Source organism: Protomyctophum bolini (genome assembly GCF_963924005.1).
Source record: "Protomyctophum bolini genome assembly, chromosome: 5".
NCBI classification, from domain to species: Eukaryota; Metazoa; Chordata; class Actinopteri; order Myctophiformes; family Myctophidae; genus Protomyctophum; species Protomyctophum bolini.
This window is the reverse complement of record NC_137866.1, coordinates 33,589,517-33,612,528: the sequence shown is the minus strand read 5'-3', so window position 1 is coordinate 33,612,528 and position 23,012 is coordinate 33,589,517. Positions and strand designations below refer to the sequence as shown.

Sequence of the window (23,012 nt, the reverse complement as noted above, 5' to 3'; positions counted from 1 at the left end):
TTTACCAGTGAACCACCCAACGGGAATCAGCCAAGTGTTTCTATGTCTCACTACTAAGATATAGACCTAGGTAATCCGGGATTCTAGACAGTGATACTACTCACTAGGTTCATTGTTTTATTAACAAATGAGCATAAAAAGTACAACCACATTTTGTAACAGCAAGAAAATACAACAATTTGAGAAAATTCAGTGAATCTCCCATCAATCCAGATCAACTGTCAAAAATATGTTTGCATTTCAACACAGAATCTTCCAAAGAAGACTCTGATATTGCACATAAAAGCTTTCATAAAAGCCACATTGGTCTTTGGAAGATATTCATATAAAACATGTAAAAATAAATTAGATTTATAAGGCTTTGCACTTTTGGAGTGTCTGACAGTTAAATGAACTATAAAGACTGAATTACAAAAATGTATTGTTATAATACTGAGAAAATGCACATTGTCCATTAAAAGAAAGGTCATTTCCAAACTAGAATAATACTTTCAAATTAAAGCAGGTTCTCAAAAGAACGTACCGGTATACGTATATTTCCAAACAGTAGCCTCAAATAGATGCCCGGTTCCTTTGTGGTCCAAAACAAATTTTCATATTAAACGCCTGGGCTACCATTTGGAAATATACAGTATGGTCATGGGTTCTTGTTCAAAGAAGCCTAAGTTGAACGACAGGAGAATTCCTGAGAGGTTTAGCTCAAGGCCTCAAGCCTTTGTAGTTGCCCCTTGTAACGGCAATTTCTCTCCGTAAAAAATAAAATAAAAAACATATTCAAAGTTGGTGCCGGAGAAAATAAATTTGAAAAACTAATCTCAGATCAGGAAAAGAGCAACTTCAACATCACAGAGTGATTGTGGCACTGCTCAAGGGTCCACGAAAGAAACTGCGATGTATCTCACACCCTCTGTAGTTCGGAGGCCTTCATGGTAGTGGGTGAGACGGCCCGGGTGCATCAGGGCCCAGCCTTTGATTGGTGCTTCGACTGTGCAGTTGTAGCGAATGAACCTGCATCCACCTCCCTGTTGTTAAAAAGAAAACAGGAGGGCTTAGATCATCAGACAAGGCTCACTTGTGTTAGATATAAACAAATTAATGGGTAGTAGGTATAACAACTGTTAGCATGGAGATGCCAAAGTGCTTTTCTTCCATAGGGGCCCACTTTCAAGTTGTTTTTCATGTAAAATATGTCAAGTGTTCCTATGATCAGAAGAACCTTACATTTATGCAACACTTTTTGCATCAATTTTTCAAAGGTTGTAATAATACTACTGCCAAACTAATATTCGGCAGTACCGTCTTCATCAATTACTTCCCAGAAACTACTAGTTAAAGATACTACTGTATTTGAATGATGTTCTCTGTCATTTCCAGTTAGATGTCACAGTGGCTCATTTGTAGAGACGGTTTTATGTCACAATCTTGAGGGTTTGCTTAGGGGTTTGTTTCAAATCAACGTCTTTGTAAGAAACTGCTGCCCAAAATCTTTTTGAAGGTTGCAATTAAAGAAGCAAATGGAGTCATGCCTTCACTTTTCTTTTTCTTCCTTTACCGTCTATCTTCCATTTGTGGGCAGGTTTTGAAGCCTAAAGCTAATTGTTGGGATTAGGAATGCCATACAATACGTTGCCAACATGCAATGTGTTGTAGGCCTAAAGGCAAACGTGTAAGGGGGATCTACTTTTCTAACTCATATGCAGCAACTTTTCCAATGGCAAATAACTTGAAACTATTTACATAAAAGACAGATCTAGGTGACTGTCAATATAATGTACAGATCTCCCTCACAATTGCATTGTTGCTTTAGCACAGTCAGTGTGACTGGGAATGACAGAGCAGCTCACTTAATACAGAAATAATGAATGATCTTGACTTGTTTTTGTAAATCTAATCAAAGATGCAGGGCATTGACCAAAACAAGAAATACATTTTCTAGCACATGCAAAGAAGAAAAAGTTGGACACACCAAAAAGGCCAAAACATGCTTGCAACAAAAACATTGCAGGTACAATGAAGTATTAACATGTGTCCTCAAACCACTGTAGTACTGCAATGTTTGAATTTAAGTGGTGTGCTATTTGTAGACTTACAGTGCATAAATGTACTGTACAACAATGCGGAAAGCAAACATACTGTGTGTACATATTACTGCTTGGCTTTGCCTAATCCTCGCCCTAAAAGGTTCTCTGCGATAGCTTTTGTCTCAATATCCCATTTTAAATCCTTGCACGTTAGTTTTATAGTTCATTTTAATATAATTTTATTGGTTTTTAAATCATGAAATGGTAATGCACCTGCCCATTTATCTGATATGCTTCTTAAATATCTAAGATAAGGCATTCAGCCCCAACCTCTGTCAGAGGTCCAAGACTCTAATCTGTGGACATTTTTAAAAGGAATCTTAAGGCATAGCAATTTAGTACCGCTTTCACCCAAGATATTTCACCTAGATATTAAAATATATATTAACTTTTAATAGAAAATAAATACGTTATTGCGTTTAATGCATTTCCTAAGACATAAGCCTGTTCTGAGCCAAAGTTCCAGTTTAGGATCAATGTTTATTACACAGCTTGATTGAATGCTTGATTCTGATTGGTCAATCACTGAATTCAGTGGGGTGTTATGTAGATAAATCACAGACAGGCTGATTAACCTCTGACGCAACAGCGGAGGTGGTTAATCAGCCAGAAGGTGATTCATCTATAAACAATTACCACTCAGCCATACATTATCCCGCATATTAGACGGCTACTTTAATACATAAATTAATAAATTGACCCAAAGCGCAACAAAACAAGGTATTTCCTGTGTCGCGCTGGCCGGCGTCTGCCCAGCTGCAGCACAGTCGGAAAACAAGGAAGTGAGTTGATCAAATAGAATCCATTTTCAGGTACTGCATCGTCTATTCCTCGCTCAAATGTTTTTGAGAGCAATGTTTAACTGTAAATTACATTGTGTGTGTGTTTACATGGCTGTCAGTGTCATGTTGGAAACAGCAGTAAATCAGCGGGGCACAGCAGGTGCTCCGAGGGTTTGATTAGGCATCGGTCTGTTATAGAGCGGAGCGGTCATCATCAAGAAATAACAGACTGCTTAATTTGGCGATTGACCAATCAGAATCAAGCATTCAACCAAGCCAAGTAATAATTCTTGATAATGGCCGCTCCGCTCTATAACAGACCGATGGCTAATCGACGCCAGCTTTGATCAAAGCCTGCCTCAGAGCACTCTGCTCATATCAATCTACACGTCCGCATCAGCGCCGTAACAGAGGTGCTGTCCCGGTACAACTTTTAAAAGGAACTACTTTCTTGAGCGGAATACCCGCGGACATAATATTTTGTATGCTAAATAGCCAAATTAAAACCCATGTTACTTATAGCCCTTTTACGTCAACTGTCTATTTATTATTTTATGTTAAGTAGCCGTGTAATAAGTGGGATAATGTCTGGCTAGCTGGTCATTTTTGGGAGATAATTCACCTTCAGGGTGATAACGATGACCAGCTAGCCAGACATTATCCCTTACATACTGTATAGCATCTCTGAGATGACCCCAGGACATTATCAGGACATATCCCACACGCTACTCACCTGGTAATCAAGGACCTTTTGGTTGAGCGCAATGTTTATAGTGAATGTGGAGGCATCGTGGTGTGGTTTTAAAAGGGGCTGTTCATCTGGCTTATATCTAACTACAAACGCCAACTCAAATTGAGCCTGTGAAGAGACAGACAGACAACAGAAGTCTGAAAAGAAAGTCATGCAAGATTTTGTTTTGGAAACTGGGCCTGTAAGGCCAGAGAGAGAGAGAGAGTAACTGTTTGTGACTGGATCTCCTGCTGAAAAAAGAATGCGCATTAGCACCATTCCTGTTCCGGCTTTCGCATCCGGAAGTTAAACAGAAGAAGTGAAAGGAAGAAGGGCAAGTCACCTGCAGCCCTCCCCTCTATTACCTGATGGTTCACACTCTACCGCCCTCCACTGGTCATTTACCTGGTAGTCGGTTTCTTTGCTGTTGAGAGCTATGTTAATAGTGAAAGTAGAGGCATCGTGGTGAGGGGCAAGCAGGGGCTGTTCGTCAGGTTTGTACCTTACCACGAAGTTCAGGGGAGAGGTACACTGATGATGGGGAAACATACAGTATAAAAAGGTCAACACAGAGTGGACATCAGCAACACAGAGCGAGGGGAGCCATGTACTCAGTGTAAACAAATGTCAAAGACATTTCCTCGATAACAGAAGTTGTTCGGATACTTAAATAGATAAAGTAGTTCATATTATTGTCACCCAGTCTAAGAATCATACTGTACATAGTCATCCATCAACAAGGAGCACATGAGACACTGGTCATGTTAATTTATTGTGTCCTGGATCTTCTTCTTAGGATGTCGCCTATTTGTAGTAGAGACATAAAGCCTGAATGCAGGTGTTAACAGCAGGTCTGCAAATATGCAAAATATGGTCTCGTTTTATGTGAAGAAAGATAAGAAATGCACACATGTCAAATGGCAAAGCAAATTCCTATGTGTTTTACACAATGGCAAATAAAGGTATCTGAATCTGAATGTGTTGAATGTTGACCATTCCTGAGCTGTTATGAGAATGGGCAAGCTGGAAAATGTTAACTGTTCAGCCATTATAAGGGAATCACTTAAATGTGAATTTGTGTGGTGTGTAGCCGTCAGTGTGCCATCAGGATACATCGCACAGGAAACCCAATCGGCTCAGTTGGTTTATCCGCTCTTTAGCATGCATTCTCATGTGAACCAAGCAATCACCATTCACAAATAGTACTCTAAATGTGTGTGTGTGTGTGTGTGTGTGTGTGTGTGTGTGTGTGTGTGTGTGTGTGTGTGTGTGTGTGTGTGTGTGTGTGAGATCAGCTCTGTGGAGTTATGTCCCTGTCCAACATCTATGATTGTGTAGCAGGCAGCCATAAAGGCAGATCTAGTCTATAAAACTAGTCCTTATCACTCATAAATATACTACATAATATATGCGACTTGTCTTGACTGTCTTTACTTTGTCCATGAACTGGTGGTTAGCTTATTTTTCATCTGTAACAACATTTGTCTTGTCCAGCCACCACATAATAAAATACTCACCAAGAAAAGGTGACACAAAAAAATAATTAAAACAGAAAACATGTGACTAATATGGTCACAGTATTATAAATATCGGTCAGACAGACCATTCCCACAAATCACAAGAAAACTGGGAAAAAACATTGGCATGCCATGCCGTATTTTGCCTCAATAATTCTAACTTGTGCAGGCCGTAGATTTTAACTAGGCCATAATGATAAACATTTACACAGTTATATGCTGAGTTGCTTGGCAGCATTTACAGGCTGCAAACAAAACTCATTTTAATGACAGGGCTTTTTCAGCATGTCTGTTCACAGCGAATTTGTTTGTAATGGCATTGCACACTTCAAAATCTTTCCCCCTCTTTTGAAGGATACCTTTCCATTTAGAATTGTAGATCAATGTATTTGGATGAAATGTTACAGCCACTAACAGGGCCCCTTTGTTTCACTGTCGAATGCTAGCAATGCTAAACAAGTAGTTATATAAAGTTAGCGAAAGTTGTGGCAAATCTGGGGAAAAAATGCTTACCACTAGCTTTTTTCACAGATGTGTTCATAAAAGGTGTCTACTATTACATATCAATTTGTTCCAAGCAAACTCCCTTGGGAAACTTTGTGACAGCATGTGACGTGTCAAACTAGGGGGTTTTCATGATTCTGAATCCATTGCTAGCATTAATTTTTCATGGAAAAACCCTCCTTCGGCTAAAAATGGCCATAGGCAACTAAGGCAAGTGGCTATGGCCGAATTTAGTTTTTCGTGCAAAATGAATGCTTGCAATCAATGTATTCAGAATCATGAAAACCCCCTAGTTTGACACGTCACATGCTACTTAAAGCATAATGAAATTTTGGACATTTTGCCTTACATAGGTTGTTAATGGTACCCCAACTTTAAGCAGCTGTCACAAAGTTTCCTAAGGGAGTTGGCTTGGAACAAATTGATATGTGACTTTCGCTAACTTTAAGTAAAGACACAAATATAGAAACCCGACACCACCACCATCATTGAAATAATGCATAATAATTATGCAATGTTATTAAGAATTATTGTCAATTCTTTCTCTAAATTATTAAGAGAGAGACGGGTGACAGCCGTAATGTAGACGGCACCTAGGTGAGCGGTATGTGTTAGTGCCCCCAGCCTGTGTCCTCCTTGAGGAAGCCCAACAGCCCTCGGTGAGGCCTTTAGGAGGGCCATGCAAGCAGAGCCGCAGCACCATTTCCCTGCAGAACCATTGCCCACCACTCCTGAATCGAGTGTCTGGTGCTGGGACTCTGTTGCAACGCACAGGTCCTGAGCCTGGTGAGAGCAGGAGTGGACCTGGTGAGACATAGGAGGGGCCCGGACAGGAGACAACCCATAGAGCCTAGTCCTTCCATGCGCCAGAAGTGTACCTCCCAGCCCTGGCAGAGTAGTTCTGGAGTAGTTCCAACGGATTGTGTGGCCCTGGTTTTGCCTTAGAGGGACAGACTGAGGGTAGCTACAGCGACGTAAGTCGGGACTTAATCACCCCGGCTGGGTCGCCTGAATGAGGGGTATGATGTTGGAAGACCCGAAACCCTGTTGACCTCAGGATACATCACTGAGGATACGTCCCAGGTGCATCCATGCAATGTATTTTTTTGTTATAGAGAAATAATTGACAATAAGGGAAGTTGTGTATAGAACGTAGTTTCAGGAGTAGAGACCTCCTTCTGCTTATCATGTTAAACGTTAAACTTTAAGCAGAAGGTGTGGTCTCTTAGTGACTGACAAAAAATATAAATCTATCTTACCTTAGTGTAGTAACCAGGATACATTTTCTCTGTAATTGGCGCGACGTAATCCAGTAGAACTTTGTGCCATTCTTTCTCATAGTTCACTTGGGTCATGTGGATGTCAATGGTGGGGACATTTTCATAGCCACCTTGGATTCTGGCGTCCTGAGAGAAAACATTTAAGAAAGGACAGAATGAATGACAGTATCACACTCCGAAAATAACAGCTCCCCGCTTTGCGCTCATCAACTCCATCCGAGCAGCCATCTGCTGGGTGAAGTAGTAATTTCCCCTCCCCATGGGAACTACCTTATCTTTCTGCAGAGTTGTACTGAACATGCATATGACAATAAATACAGTTGAAATTTGACTTTGGTGACAATGTTTACATACAGTAGTGTCAAAACAAAAGACCAAAAAAAGTTAAACTGCGATACAATATGATTACAGGTGAAGATTGTATCACTTTATACAATCAGTATCACCTTTTCTAACATGCTAATCAGTGGTGGACACACTGCAAACTTGTACCAGTATTAATGTTACTGGGTAAACAAACTGCAGTATACAGCAAAATTCTGAGTGTTAAGTCTAAAAGTCTTAAAAATACTATATCAAAAGGAATTATTTGTAGTTAGTTTCAACATTCTCATAAGTTTGTATCTTTGAGCCAGGTAGATACAATAGTATAGCTTACCTGAACTCATTTTGGGGCTTCACAGGGTCTCTTATAAGCAACTAACAAATCAGTCTGAAAGAGAAGCAAAACTTACTGTGTTTGCACCACCTGACCACTGTCCAAAGTTTTCCATTTCTTCGACTATGTGATCACAGGCGATATCAGAGAAGAGTGGGAACCAATAGACATCTGGACAGGGCTGAGAGACAGGAAAAAATAAAGAAAAGCAACTAACTTAGTGACCTTACTCTACCTTAAAAACATCTTCTTCATCTTCAAATCTGTCTCTGTGCAGTGAACATTTATATATCACTAAAGTCCTACCGTTACAGAAAGAACAGAAATAATTCAAATCAATTGGGCCTATTATAGTTTACACTACAGTATAAGAAATATGTACGTTCCTGAACCTCAACTTTTTAAATTATCTACAGTATGCCTGCTGTTTTGCCTGTGAGTTATTATAGTTCCAGCCTAGACTGCCTTGCAGAGTCGATCGTAATCGACGCAAGAATACATACCTTGTGTCGAGGACACCCTGCCCACCTGGAGGCAGCAGAGAGCGAGAAGGCTTTTCCTCCTCTGCTCGACCGCTCTTGAAAGAGGACAACACTTCCACCAGCACATTGAGTTGTAAACGTAAACACGATCGGCATGGGGAAGTTAAACAGGACAACATGACATCAGCGTTCAAAGCATTGCTTTGCAAACTCGTCTGTGATTATCAGGCCTGTACTGACGTTATGTCCAGTGGCCAAAGAATGGGCCACCCCCAGTGCTTTAATATGTTTTTGGGCCAAATGTTAGCCCTTTGACCCAGTCCAGCCCTGCTTTTCAGACGAGAACTCAGCGGAAATAGAGCGGAGAGTGTGTGTGTCTACATTTTTACATAATGTCTTATAGCATCGTTTAAATGCTCCATTTGACTCCCCCACGCAAGGAACAAAACGGACTATGTAGAGGCCTTCACTCACAGTCAGAATCAGGTTCTCTTTCAGGATCCGGGTGTAATTTGGATGGAGGTAGCGCTCTTCCCAATCCTGAAGAAACAAAGTAAATAGAACATTATAATGGTATACAGTAAAGTGCTCCGGTGGTCCAATGTTGTAAATTCACACATTATTTTAGACAGATCCCGTGGGGAAATTCAATTCAAAATAGTAGAAATCAAACATTAGCCTGGCACCAGCCTCTGAATAGTTAGCCATGCCCATTGACAAAATGTAAATTCAGGCTGAATGTCACTCTAATAGATACAGCCAGGTAAGAGTAGAGAGAAAATTCAAGAACAATGTTTTTACTGTATATTCTGGACGAATCATTCAATAGCATACAAGGTTTCTATTTTTCGGATAGAAAGACTGCTAGATAGACTGCTAACGACGTATGCCGATGCCCACCAATTTGTTTTCAAAGATTTGCCAGAGGTCATTATGGAGATGTTCGATCTGGTAGTTTTCCGTCGACAGGATGCGACCAAAGGTGTGTAGATTGGACACGTACATGAACACTCCCTGGAATTAAAAAACAATTTGAAATCAGAGATTTGAAATTACTACACGGACTGAAAAACCAATGTGTCATGCATGTTGAAGGTCATTCCGTGTGTGTGTGTGTGTGTGTGTGTGTGTGTGTGTGTGTGTGTGTGTGTGTGTGTGTGAGCTAGATCAATCACTGACCGCATCACGAACGTTCAGACATAAAGCCATGTCGGGGTCCAAGTTGTCAGAGCTGAATAAGTCAAACTGGGAGAGCTCTGAGTGCAGGAGGCCGGCCTTCAGCAAGTACACACTGGACAGGTAGGGGATGTTCCACACACCCCTGCAAGCAGGCAGAGTCAGCAACGTCATCATCCAGAAAAATATAACTTTTTTTAACCAACACAGACATAAAGGGTGTTCAATAGCACTGCTTTATGCAAAAAAGAAAAACACCTCAAAAATGGAGTTAGGTGGTTTCCTCCCGACAGCAACGATATAGAGGGTATGCGCATGCAAAGTGAGTAGCAAAGTGAGTTTAACGTAGTGACATAGGATTTAGCCAGTGGGGAAACATTTAAATGGAATTGAGTAAAGGGATTTAGGATGTGAAATAAGTCAACTATAATTTCCAAAGTTGGGTGGGCCACTAGGGATATTAGAAGCAAATGTATACATAAAAAAATTATACATGATTCTACTATACCCCTGTGAAACTGTTCAGGATGGGCTTGGTGGAAGACGAAAGGTGTTGGAAATGTAAGGGGGGAAATGGTAAATTTTTACATGCATTTTTGGGGGAATGTCCTGTGGTTTTACCATTCTGTTAAGAGGTACTGAGGTAACTTTGCCACAAGGGGTCACCAAGGCACAACGTGCATTAGTCACTGCAAGTCTCATCACTGCAGCCAGGTAGATACTGAGAAAGTGGAAGAGCTCCCACCAGAGATCACAGACTGGACCCAACTTATGACTGAAACTGCATCTTTCCAATACTCAACTGCCAGGAGGAACAATGTCAAAGGACAGTTCCATGAAATATGGGACTACTTTTATTTGTATATTAAAGGATGGTTGCATTAACAATTTGTAATACATTACAGATGATATAATCACTACCGTCAACAACAGAATGTGGAGGGGTGTTGTCCATTTGGGGTCGTTTTTGACTGCTAGTTGTGTTTTGTTTGTTTTTTCTTGTCTTTTTCTTTTGTGTAAGTCATGTGTATTTTGCATGCTTAATTGTAAAACCATTAAAACACTGACAAAAAAATAAATAATCACGGCTGCAGTTACAAATGGGTTAGGGTCCACTCCACGCGGAGGTTGTACTGTGTGTAAGTGGAGGAGAGCAATGCTGTGGCCACTTACCGCCTGCGTCCCTGGACGATGTCCACATAGTCCTCAGACCTGGCATAGTAGCTGTCCGCGCTGAGGGCTCCCCAGAAGTTACTCCACAGTCGGCCGACGCGAGTTATCATAGGTGCAATGATAGGCCTGTAGAAGCATTAGAATTGTTTTTTACAATTAAACATTCAAACACACTAAATGGATAAATATGTGCCATTCAGCAATACAAACACGAACAAAATGTGTCATCGTTTCTTACCGATTTTGCTCGATGAGAATTTTGAGGGTGTCCTCGTTCTTCAGGACCACTTCGATGTCCAAGCTGAAGAAATAGCCACAGTCCTTGTCTTGTCGACACATATCACTGAGAACAATGATACAGGCACACAAATGGACATAATCAATAGATTTGATTAAATTAACCGAAAGCACTAGGAAAACATTAAACAATTACTTCAAACTTTATTTGTCACATCACATGTTTACACCAAGTATAAAGGAGAGGGTGTAATTATTTGGTGCACGCCTCCTCCGACCACAGACATGGTTAATAAATATAGAATAAACATTTTAAAAAGACATTTACTATATGTCAAATATACAGTGTTCCTCAGTCTTGTACTTCAAATATACATAAATGTAAGCTTAAGGGCGAACAGGACAATCAGCATCATGAAAGAGAAATGGATGGACTGACAGATGCACCAGAGTGCCTGCCACATGCCCATGGAGATCCCTGACTTCTGGGGAAAATTGATTATGCCCAAATATGGACAAGCCCGAACATTTTATGTGGTGTGTGTGTGACGTCATTCCAGAAATCCATCCACATCAATCAGTAAGAGACAGGGACAGGGGGGAAACATCAGGAAAGCTTTTTCAGTATAAAGTAAAGTTCTGCTCTTTGAGTCATCTTACAGGCCAAAATTGCGTGATGTAAGACTGTCCATGTTTTCCTCAGGACCGACGAGTTTGACATCCTGATACAGAGTCCCATGTCCCTTCAGGAATGAGCTGACCTGCTTCTCATGATGAGCCTCCTGAAAGATAGAATTACACTTATAATGACTCCAGTCAAACTAATAAAAATCATCAATAGTCACCATCATTGCCATCATTTTGGATGATTAGATATTTCAAAGCATACCTGCACCACGACAGTGGGTATTACTTTATTGAATAAACGACAACGTTTCGATCTTAGTAGAACTTTGTCAGGTCAGTACGGTAGATATTTCAAAGCAGAGTCGCAAGGTACTTGAACAACCTTGTCTTTGTGCTGATTGTGTTTTCTTCTCTTCTCCCCCCCCCCCCCACCCCCACCCCCCCCGAGGCTCATACGGAACTAATTTAAAACAGTTCACAGGGAGGAGAAAAATGAAATACATCTCATCATAAAATGTATTTTATTCATCAAACCTGGCTGATATAATACATTCTTACACTATAACATGATATGTTCTTTTGTAGTGTTTAACAATGCATGCTTTTGCATGCCCACTAACAATGAGCCTGTGGGTTCTCTTTTTAGAAGCTGTCATGTCATGCCATGTCACATTCCTGCTCATTGTAACTGGAAGACAGAGGCAAGTGAGCACATGTGACTCGGTAGAGCATTGACATGAGAGCAGTTCTAGAGGTTTAGGGTTATGTACGTAAACTGTCTGTCTGTGCATATCTTATGTCAGATATGATTAAAGGATAGGTCATCGGCCCGGGCGGTTAGCTCAACCGTCTGGGTCCCTACGTTGCCATGCCCTACGGCCTTTCCCGTGTGTCATTTCCCATACCTCTCCCCCTTTCCTGTCAAACTACTGTAATCTATCAATAAAAGGCAAAAAACTAACAACTAACAGTGGTAAGTGGTAAAGCAGAGAGACGGAGCTCTTTAGTTTGTACGCCCCCAAACTCTGGGACTCCCTGCCAGTCAATCTGAAAATGGCTGAATCAATAGATGTGGTATTTAAGTGTAATCTTTTTGCCTTGCTTAATGATTAATCTGTACTGTATTTAGGATCAGCACTTATTTTATATTGAACACCCAGCTTAACCACATGTATACTCAATCCTACTATAAATGTCTCTGTACGTGTGTGTACGTCTGTAATCCACATAACTCGAGAACCGTTTGCCCCGCCTACTTCAAATTTGGCACATGCAGGCCTTCCACGCCACCACACGGAGTGCCCCTCACCTATAGATTCCATGACGTCACATTGAGATTAGGCAACACACTTCATAAGAAATGGTGGGATTGGTGAGAGAGCCATCCTACAGTGCCATTATAAGCGTTTCATGGAATTGAGCCCACAAGAAGATGGGGACAAACAGTGGACAGGGTGAAAAGAACAAAGGTGATTCTGGTCCTGACAGCCTTTTCTTCTTACCTTGTTGTAAATGAAGAGTTTGAGCCTGTTTTTGGGATAGTTGAGTTTCAGCAGACGCTCAAAGAAGACTGTGACAAAAGGTGTAGGCTGTTGAATGAAAATGCCAATCACCACCAACGGGTATTCACTCTCCTGTAAGGGGAAAAAAAGACCTGGAATTATGGCTGAGGTCTGGGAGAAAGGACTTAATTCAATTCCGCAAGAAATTCTGACATGTTTTTCTGAAAAAACATTCTATGTGAGTCGTTCTCAAACATTTTCATGTCAAGGACCCCCAAAAATATATGTAATTGGCCGCTGACCACCATCTGAAAATTGTTTGTTTTAAAACGTTCGCTCTGAAAGAATATACATTATTCATATATTCAAAGATTTGCACCATATTTTCACGATTTTTCAAAAATAGCAGATCTACAAGCTTGTATGAGCTTGTAGATCTGCTATTTTTCAATAGCTAAAGTATAACATAATGCTTAAAACACCAAAAGGGGTTAATGGGTGAACTACAGTAGTTACTGACTAAGCTTCCCAGCTATTAGCCATGATTGCAGTCCCAGAGCCAACTAATAGAACAGTTACGACATTGAGGGGGCAAAAAAAACAGCGGAGCGCCGAGAAAACGTGGCAGCAGACTCGCTGATTTAATGGGTAACAGACAGTAACACATTTGAGTCTCAGTGAATGTACTCGCGGACAGTGGACTCCCACGCATACTACCGCGAACCCCCTCCGCCCGCGCCGAACTCCTCGGGGACCTCCAGATTGACATGTCAATATGTTCGGGTGTCAATCAAACCAACTGAGTCAGTAGGCACTATAAAAAAGTTTTATTCATCATTCTGTGTTGCCTAGAACTGGGGGTCTGGGGGGAAAACAGTAATATTATGAAGTACATCTTTTTTTTAACTTGAGAGCTACTTTCAAAATGACCAGCTCAACAACATATACCCACCAAAAAAAACTATCATCCCATTGCTGAAAATAGTTACAAAATGGAATTGAGGGGGCTTTCATAGGCTACATATAAGACAAACACACATGGAATGGGAAATAGAGGGGGAAAAATGGAAATGGTAGGTTTTTATTTTGCTATTTGACTTTGCTACTGATGATTGTACGCAACAACAAGTATTGCATTGTGTGTTTGAGCTGACAGGCCCTTTTTGATGTCAATCAATCAAGTCATCTCAGGTCATCTCAAGCGGCAGATGCAAAAATCGTTTTTTATATTACAATTATATATATTTTTAGGGGCATGTCATGTTGTCTACCTGCAAAGCCCTACTGGTAGATCGTGATCTACCTTTTGGGCACTGCTTAACGTCAGATCGGGGGTTTTGTCGGCGAGCGCCAAAAATGCTCCCCGACAGCATAATCGGAGCAAATACCGGGCAGTGTGTACGAGCCATAACGTGTTGACTACACTACACTAATAAGGACACATAATAATAACTAATAACCCATCCGTTGGACCGTTACTAAATGTGGAGTCAACTCCCGCAATTTCCTTCTTCCCATAGTGCTCTGCAACGTAACTCTGGGATGAGCCGCCTGTCAGGGCCGCGAAATTCTAGTTACTTAAATTCTTGTAACTCTGCAATTCAGCCTAAAGAAGATACTTGCTTCTGTTCATTGGGTGGGTCAGTTTTCACAAATGATTGAAAATATTTTACAGAATTCGTTCTAAAGCCTTAAATTTATACTCATGCTGGGACTTCAGAACAGCAAAACAAACAAAAAACAGCACCCTCTTTTCCTTTGAATTTGTGAGTCAACAGTCTGTCTCGAGAGACTATGGAGTGAAAGAGACACCGGGGGAGTATACATTTTTAGATATGCTGGTCCCGTATAACGCTGAGCACAGCCGTAGATCCTGAGATAGAGCCCTGTTGGTTGTTCCTAAAACTCTCCTGGGATGATGAGGTTTTTGCGGCATGATCCTGAGGATCTAAGACCAGTCTTTTAAACCACTTAAATATACTTTCATTTCATCGTGACATCTTGCATAGTGATTATTTTTATTTTCATCTTATCACCTTTCTTTTATCCGAGCATTCTTTTCTTAGATGCCCTTTCTTTATGCCTTTTTGATCTCTTTCATGCCAAGTTATTTTCTTGTTCCTTCAAGGTTTCTACTCAAGTTCCTGTAACTTTAACTTGTTTCTATAAAACTTACCACTTTGTAACCTTGCTTTACTCAATACTAAAGCAATAAAAACTGACCAATGTTAAATAGAAAGTTTTATTTTATTTTCCCCTTTAAACACAACCATTCAGTTCAGTAGTAAATTGTGTAAACGCTATCCATTGTTTACCATAACTGGGGTATTCAGCTTGAGATTTGGGGTTGAGCGAACACCGAACATGTTTCTGCATGTTTCACATTTTAGAGCCCTAAACCTCAAGCTGGATACCCCAGTTATAGCTATTAAATTAATTCATTCCTGACGACTTGTTAGAACTTAAAATCACACTCAAAACCTCAAGCACTAGAAAAAGCTTACATTCCTGAATCCTGTCATTCATGCAAACCTCAATATTATGTGATGAACGCTGATACTAACTGGCCTATATGTTCATTGTCCAATGCCACCAATATTTTTGCAATATTGATCTGGTGATCAATAACTGAAAACATTCAAAAAATAATACTTTACCCCATTAAGGACAGGGACCCCTATGAGTTGTTGTTGGATGTGCACATTTCTGCTTTTATTACGCATTTTAACGATTTGTCGAGCTCTACAAGCTCACAAAGTATTGCGAATCGATGTGTTGCAGCTTGCAAATCTGTCGCGTGACACCATCATACGACAAAATATTAATCAGGATTCAGCAAAAGGCTTCCATGCAGTCAGTAGTGCTGCCAGAATTAAATTCGAGAGTTGAATATAATTTGAATTTATTCCCTGACCTACCGATGTGAAAACAAATGCTTGCAATATGTCACACATGATCAACAATAAAGTTGAAGTTCATGCACTGCACACAGCATATACTGTATATGAACAGATATGAATGTTGTTGCCACCCAATGAGTTCATTCAATTTCAGTTTTTTTTTCTCTTTGCGGCTTTCGCCTTTATTTTATATATTTTATAGAGGGACAGACAGTAGGCTGACAGTATGGTGGGTATGCAGCACAGAGGCAGCAGGAGTGAACAGGGGTCTTCCATTGCGTCTTGCAATGAGTTTTCAGTAAATACTTTAAAAGTGTGTCGCCCACAACTCACCTTGAGTCCTGAGAGTGGCCTTAGGTCCTCATGACACACTGTACAGCCTGTCTCAAATGTCCACACTTTTGGGATGTAGTTGCCCAGGTAGTTGATCTGGAGCTGGTAAACAAAACCAACAAAGAAATCCGATTGAATTCTTGGAATCTATAACACTTTGATTTACATGTGTGCTAAAGAGTTTACGCATATGATACAGCAACAATAGAAGGGGAAAGTACACAAGTCATTACAAAAATTAAAATAAGCATTTAAAGATATGTACGGTACAGTATGTACAAATGTGTAGAATTATCTAGATCGGGCAGTCTATTATTTTACTTTGTATATCGTTCAACCAAGATGACCCTTTTCTACTGTAAGGCGATGATTTGTACTTTTCTTTATATGCATCGCAATGAGTCGCATTATGAGATTGTAGATCTGCTATTTTTCCTCAGGCTTAAATGTTAAAGCACATTTACTGTGCTGGATCCTGGAGGGAGACTGTTCTACAGTATGTCTTTTGGCAGCCTAGATGACATTCTACGATTGGACTTATTTCATATTTCCCAACTGTTCCAAACATGTGTTCACTGTTGCATTGGTTAAAGTGGGGGTTTTACCTTGGTCGGTCCGTTGCCATGGACCATGACAGGCAGGGTGTCATACAGCACGTTCCTGGCTCGTACCCGCCCGTCCTCGAACTTCAGCACCACCTCATCTGGAAACACACAGATGTCACATCCTGAAGTTAGCAACGCCGGGGTTGATCCAAAACTCAAATTAGTGACTTACGATACAAAGATAGCACCCACTAAACGTTAAACCTCAAAACTCCACAGGGCCCCACACACTACAAAGAACACACACACCCTACAAAATGTGAACAGACTCATATGAACAGAACAGATGGCATTCAAACGTGACCAGAGTCGCATTAAAAACATGGTGGAAATCACCACCTCACACACTAACTTTGATTTTTTTCAGGCGACATGTCTTTAAATACATAGCCGCCGGCGTCCTATCAGGAACTGTTTGTGGAGTGGACGGGGACTGCAGGGCTTACTCAAACACACCCCTGTAAACACAGCTGCACTCCTCCTTAGTGTTCCGTGGGGGGAAATAAATGGAAAAGCCTCCTGCCCCCAATCCCACCTCCTCAACCCCCCTCCCTCCGTCCTACACTCTATCCTTCTCGAAGGCTATGTGTGCACAAGCACATCCCTTCCTCGCAGCAAACGCATACATTCCTGACACAGACGGCAGGCACAGTGAGAGGGACAGGGCAGAGCGAGGGAAAAGAAACAGGCAGGCAAAGAAAGACATGTCTGAAAGGGAGCCTCGCACCTGAAAGAGCAAGCCCTTTCAAGATAATTACCTGAACTCCTTCATGAGCTGTAATGAACCGTAATGTACTGTGATACCCATAATAAATGTTCAGAAAGGTGCGGTAAAGATTTGAGTTAGGATTTTAACTGTAGAGTGTTACTATTATGCCTTTGGGTATTTGGGTTGTCCGAACATGCGTCGGACAATCCTTTATGTCCCATTCTCATGAACCTGAAATCTCAGCCAACTAGTTGCCGGAGGCATACAACCGGGATGCAGTATTTTTATTGGCATTGGTTGAGCTGCTGAAACGAGTGCAACACTATTGTAATGAGCGTAAGTGTGTATATGTATTTCACTCTGTTCACGCATCTGTTCACACATTCGTCCACCAGAGGGCACTGAAAATGCTAAATGTGCCAGCCAACCTTGTGCTGAAACATGTGACTCAACTATGCACACCTCTAGCTCTGATCCATAGCTCTAATGCGTTGCATTTGGAGCTCAACTTCCGGCGCTCGTGTCAGGCGTGAGCGGCAGGTTGTGTCATTAGAAAGCCTACTTTCCTTAGTGGACGCACTTTGAGCCTCCAACCACACGTATAAACTGTACTTTTTGGCCAAAAGGGTATTTTGTAAATACATTTAGTTACTCCACTGCGCCTTCTACCGATATTGCCCAGAGAATTACCTCATAGAGAATATTTTCCTATTTTCCCTTCCTGGCCAAAAAGTACAGTTTATACGTGTGGTGGGGGGCTCAGAGTGCATCCACTAAGGAAAGTAGGCTTTCTAATGACACAACCCGCCTTTGTTTTGGTGAGTAGCAAAAACGTTATTTTTATTTACGCTAAAGAGGAGAGGCTGCGGCGGAAGTTGAGAGTAACATAGCTCTAAATGAAACGCATTAGAGCTATGGACCAGAGCTAGCACACCTCTAGGTTGAGGTTCACAGTCCAAAGAGAGTATTTGTTTTGGACATAAAACTTGATAACACATTATTGTTGACAGACAACATTTTGCAAAGCGGAAAACTCTCCTGTGATTATTATTATTACGTAACAATCCACAAAGTCTTCCTTCTTTCTCCCTGCTCTTTGAGCCAACTATCCATAGTGCTGAAGAGGAAGTGAAAGCAGGGGGAAGTCTTTCCTTCTCCTTCATCTTTTATTCTCACGGCACAGCATGTTAAACCATGCAGGGGCGGCTATAAACTGGAAAACAGCAACTTTGCAAATGTTCCATCCAGAAAAAGGAGAGGGAAATAAAGCTGGCATCAACAAAGAATAAACATCAGGTCACAATTGTGTGGATGAATGTAAGTGGCTAATGCCTGCAGAGGCAATTTGTTGTGTCAAATTTCTATATTGACTTTGTTTACTTTGATTTGTTTGTTGCACTTTGATGCATCAATAGAAGTGATTAGCATGCAAATGTTTCAATCACACATGTGACTGTACCCTATAATTCCCGAAAAGCTGCTATCTTTAGGTGTTGCATTAGGCAACTTGAAATGCAATTTAAAAAGGAAACTGTATTAAATTTAGCGTGTGACCTCTACAATTCAGTTGTAACACAAGCTCTTGCCCTGTGTGCTGCATTGACAACAACGTCTGAACCCAAAGAAGTGATGTTCAGGAGGCACTCACCAAGGGCTCCATGAAGATTCTGGAACAGTCTGCATTTGTTGTCTAACGTGATATTTATTGATTTCTGAAAGCAGACAAAAAAAATGAAATGTTATACAATAGTAATACGACTTTCTAGTTCTACTTGCATGCAAAACTATCATCAACTGTGTCAAAACAATATACCAATAGACAAAAATAACCATAAAAAGAACAATGCGGTGATATGATCCGTACCCTTTTCTCAGAATTGATATAAATCTTGGTGAAGAAAAGCTGGTCACTCTCATTATCTTCCCCTGTCCAATCGGCAACCATCTCTTTGAGGTTGGGTAGGTAGCCAATGAAACCTAAGGACAGAAATAGAACCAGAAAGCAAGAAAGAAAGAAAAAGGAAAGTTAGGATTGGAATTGCATGAGTCATATGATAAACAAGCTCATAGGGTTACTGTATTCATTTATTTGGGTCAATGCTTTGGTTACATTTGTACCCCAAGTTAAAATAACACCAGGATATTACTGTGTACTGTAGGCTACAGTTGTTTTCATTAACATCAACCCCAATACCCCATACTGCAACAGTGAAACCTGGCAAGGAGGTGTCAGCCAACTCGGCCAGGTGCCTGCCTTGACTACAGGCCTGTCATTTCCTTGCTATAAAAATACACAAAACCCCTTTTAAATGAACCAACAGTAGTCTACAGCATGTCATTAAAACAGGAGGTGTGTTATTTTATGACTTGCAGCTAAGATGTCTGGAACTGCAAGCTGCTAACATCTATAAATCTGACACACACTATTTCATCAATCTAACAATTGTTTAAAAAATAACACCCGTGTGAACTGAGTGGTGCAACTCCCCTCTCCCCCCTCTCTCTCTCTCTGTCTTTCATTAGCAGGCAACAGTGCAGCTGCAGCACTATCTCTCTCTATCTGTTTCTGGCACAACAGCGCCACTTTTGCCCCTACTGCTACTCATAGTCACATAGGTTAAAGTCACATAGGTTAACACGGACATTGCCGTTCCTTGGAGTGGTTGCACCACTCAAAAAAGAACTTTCCAACATGTGGAAATTAATTTGGACGAAATGAAATGTAGTCTCTCAAAAGTGCAATGACAACGAGCCATATCAGCAGCTCTCTTAATTCCATTTGGATTGTAATTAATACCGTGTTAAAATGTAACTAATACGTAGACATATATGACCTACCGCCAGAGCCCAGGAATCGGTTGCCCTCCCTCACATGGGGGTGCTTGTCCTCCAGGTGTCTATCAGGCCAGATTAGAGTCTCTGACGAGAAGACAACCTTGTGTCCGGCCTGCTGAAATTTCTTCAAAAGCTCTTTGGGGCTCGAGGCAAAGACCACATCATAGCTGTGTGAAACACAGAGAAAAATAGAAAACTTTACTGTGCCATGTTGACCAGCAGCGTAATTCAAAAGAATGAATGAGTTTCCTTTATGAGACACAAGTTTCCTGTGATGGTGTTTACTTTACTGACAGGAAAGTGTTGTTATGATCACAAATCCAATACAAGGGAATATATTTCACTTAAAATAATTTAATTGTGGATCTCAGATTTCACATGGCCAGCTTGTAACATTAGTTGTATGACGTATCTCACGTATTATTTACTCCACATTTGGACAAGGTTTCAGCCCAATCTGAGCCAAATTAACCTCCATTGTAGGTTAAATACTTCAAAGTATAATTAGTTATTATGTGTAATTTGCAAGATGAACTTAGGACACAAAGACCCCCTAAAAAAAGGCTAGACGCCTGGAGAGGCACGCCATAATAGTGATCAGTGTTTTAGTGACCAATAGTAGTGTCTTAGTTATAATAATAGGGAGGAAATGGCTTTTACACCATCGGGTTGCACAGCAGGCCAACTCTATTAGCAGTGACAGCTGCAGTAGTCTATACCTGTCAATGAACAGGATGATCTTGTTCTCATCCTTTATTTCATCCAGGGCCGATTTGAGGAGACGGATCTTCTGCCCTCCTCCTGGAGCTGTTGTGTAGTCGCCTCCTTTCCATGTCTCCCCTTGACCTAGCACCTTCACAGCCAAGGGAGAGAAAACCATTTATAAATAGGACATTTGACTTCTGTGCTTTACTTTTGACAAAACCATTTACACCTCATACCCTGCACAACACACTCATTGCTTCACATATTAAAGATAAATGGCCATGATCCAACAATGGGTGTCTATGTTCTCTGGAAGTGTTCCGTAGGCAGAATGGTAGCTGCCAGGCATGGGTTTTTCCATGCCATTAATCGCTGCATACCAAACGGGGGCCTGAACCAGATTGCAAGTGTTCCCTCTTTTACCTTGACAGTGTAGTTGAAATGTTGTGCCGACCTCAAAAAACGCCTGAAGCCATCCGTCTCTTTAGTCGCAACTGTCAACACTAGAAGGTTGCCTGGAAGACAGGAATGATGTTCACATCAATGTCAGTGGTCCGGGGACTAAGTATGGAGGTAGTGCATCAATAAATAAAATAACTAAACATTCTGCAGTGTTGGCTAAGTAACATATAATAGTACTGAATGTGATCTCATGCTGTACCAGTTGCAGACACTTTATTTAATGCCAGAAACGAATTGGCGCCTTATAAAATAAGCCCTATGCTGTGTCATGTCATGTCATGCTGGGATGTTTTGAACAAATAAGCCAGCTGGACTACGTGCCATGAGCCACAATGAGAATAGCATGTGCCTGCATGCTTGTACGTGAAGTTTAGTACCCTATAATTATTATCGCACAATGCCGCTATAAAAGATAAAACGTCATGGATGCATGATGAACAAGAGTGAAAATTGAATCAAATGCTTATTAAATTTCTTATACAAAATAATGGGACATTTTATAGTAGCAGGCTAGCAGCTCTTCCCTTCAGCTGGCGAAGGAGAAGAAAAAAACATATTTTGCAACAGATTTCACCCAAGTTTTGTCTCCTTGTCCTCCTACTTTTGGTATCAAATAGGCTGTATGCTATGCATGTCAGTCCAAGTGAGTGTAATTAGACTACAAATGTGGATTTAACAAGTTCCTAAATCGCCACTGCAGAGCAACGGGGGTACTGGTCGTCACGTCCACGTCAGCGGCGACGGAACCCAGTCCAGAACGACCCGGTGAAAAGTCTCATGGAAATTCTAAGGATTTTTTAGTACAACGTAACTTAAACCAAACGTATTACAGCGCATATACGTACTACAGTGTAACTGTAACTAAACGTGCATAACGGCGTGTGCAACATGTTCTGTAGGCCTGCAGAGTGCAGACAGACAGACAGTAGCCTACATCAGTTTTCATACCGTCGGGGGTTTGCGGCTCTTTGGAACAACTTGTCAGCGATAAAAGTACTGCGAGAGTAATCCCAGAAAAGAGTACAAAATACACAGCTCTCATTTTGCCTTCGAGTCCTCCCAGGCAGCAGTGGAATGGAAGTGGTTTGTTGAGAGTTGGTCCAATCGATGTAATGTAGTACCGTAGACCGTCCTCCTGGACCGTTCTGGGATGCTTTTAGGACTGATCTGTGATCTCAGATCATCTCACTCTAGTCTCAACTCTCTGACCGTGTAGGTAGAATGTTGACTCCCACAAACAACCACTATCCTAAGCCCACACAACCCCTCCCATTGGGGGCAATACATGTGTCTTATATCCCCCGATTCCCCCTTCCCCTTCCCCTTCCCCTTCCCACCTCTCTCTCTCTCTCTCTCTCTCTCTCTCTCTCTCTCTCTCATTCAAAATCTCTTGGTACTTGGTATGAATGAGCGTTTTGCGTTTATGTATATTAATGCTCAGAAGTTGCTATCCTAATAGGAAAATCAATAAAAAATGTTCTGTTCCATCCCATGTATTTTATTTTAGATGTTGGCTTGCCATGCACGCCCTCCCAGTAACGCCCCCCGGTGGTGGGGGGGCTCTTCTCGAGTACGTGACCCATAACACGTACAGACTAGTACTCACAAATCAAATGTACATTACACATGGATCTGATTCAAACCAAACGACTCTAATATGTTGCGTGCTGGAAGTATGGAACTCACACATCGGAAAAAAGGAAATAAATCGGAA

At 41.2% G+C, this 23,012-nt stretch overlaps 1 protein-coding gene across 2 annotated transcripts; it reads right to left on the bottom strand.

The window, feature by feature from the left end:
* Positions 1–104: 104 nt before the first annotated feature.
* On the bottom strand, positions 105–22,573 carry plod1a (procollagen-lysine, 2-oxoglutarate 5-dioxygenase 1a). 2 transcript variants are annotated; one of them, XM_080763809.1, is made up of 19 exons: positions 22,247–22,573; positions 21,260–21,351; positions 20,851–20,984; positions 20,135–20,298; positions 19,161–19,273; positions 18,945–19,008; positions 16,588–16,685; positions 15,983–16,084; positions 12,750–12,881; positions 11,281–11,402; positions 10,622–10,726; positions 10,384–10,509; positions 9,214–9,355; positions 8,935–9,048; positions 8,509–8,574; positions 7,629–7,733; positions 6,874–7,020; positions 3,999–4,124; positions 105–1,022 (listed from the first exon to the last, which is right to left on the bottom strand). In XM_080763809.1, the coding sequence occupies exons 1-19, from the start codon at positions 22,338–22,340 to the stop codon at positions 867–869; spliced, it is 2,202 nt and encodes a 733-aa protein (XP_080619935.1). In that variant the 5' UTR covers positions 22,341–22,573; the 3' UTR covers positions 105–866. The 2 variants fall into 2 exon arrangements, with proteins under 2 accessions (XP_080619935.1, XP_080619936.1); XM_080763810.1 differs by lacking the exon at positions 3,999–4,124 and adding an exon at positions 3,597–3,722.
* Positions 22,574–23,012: the final 439 nt, after the last annotated feature.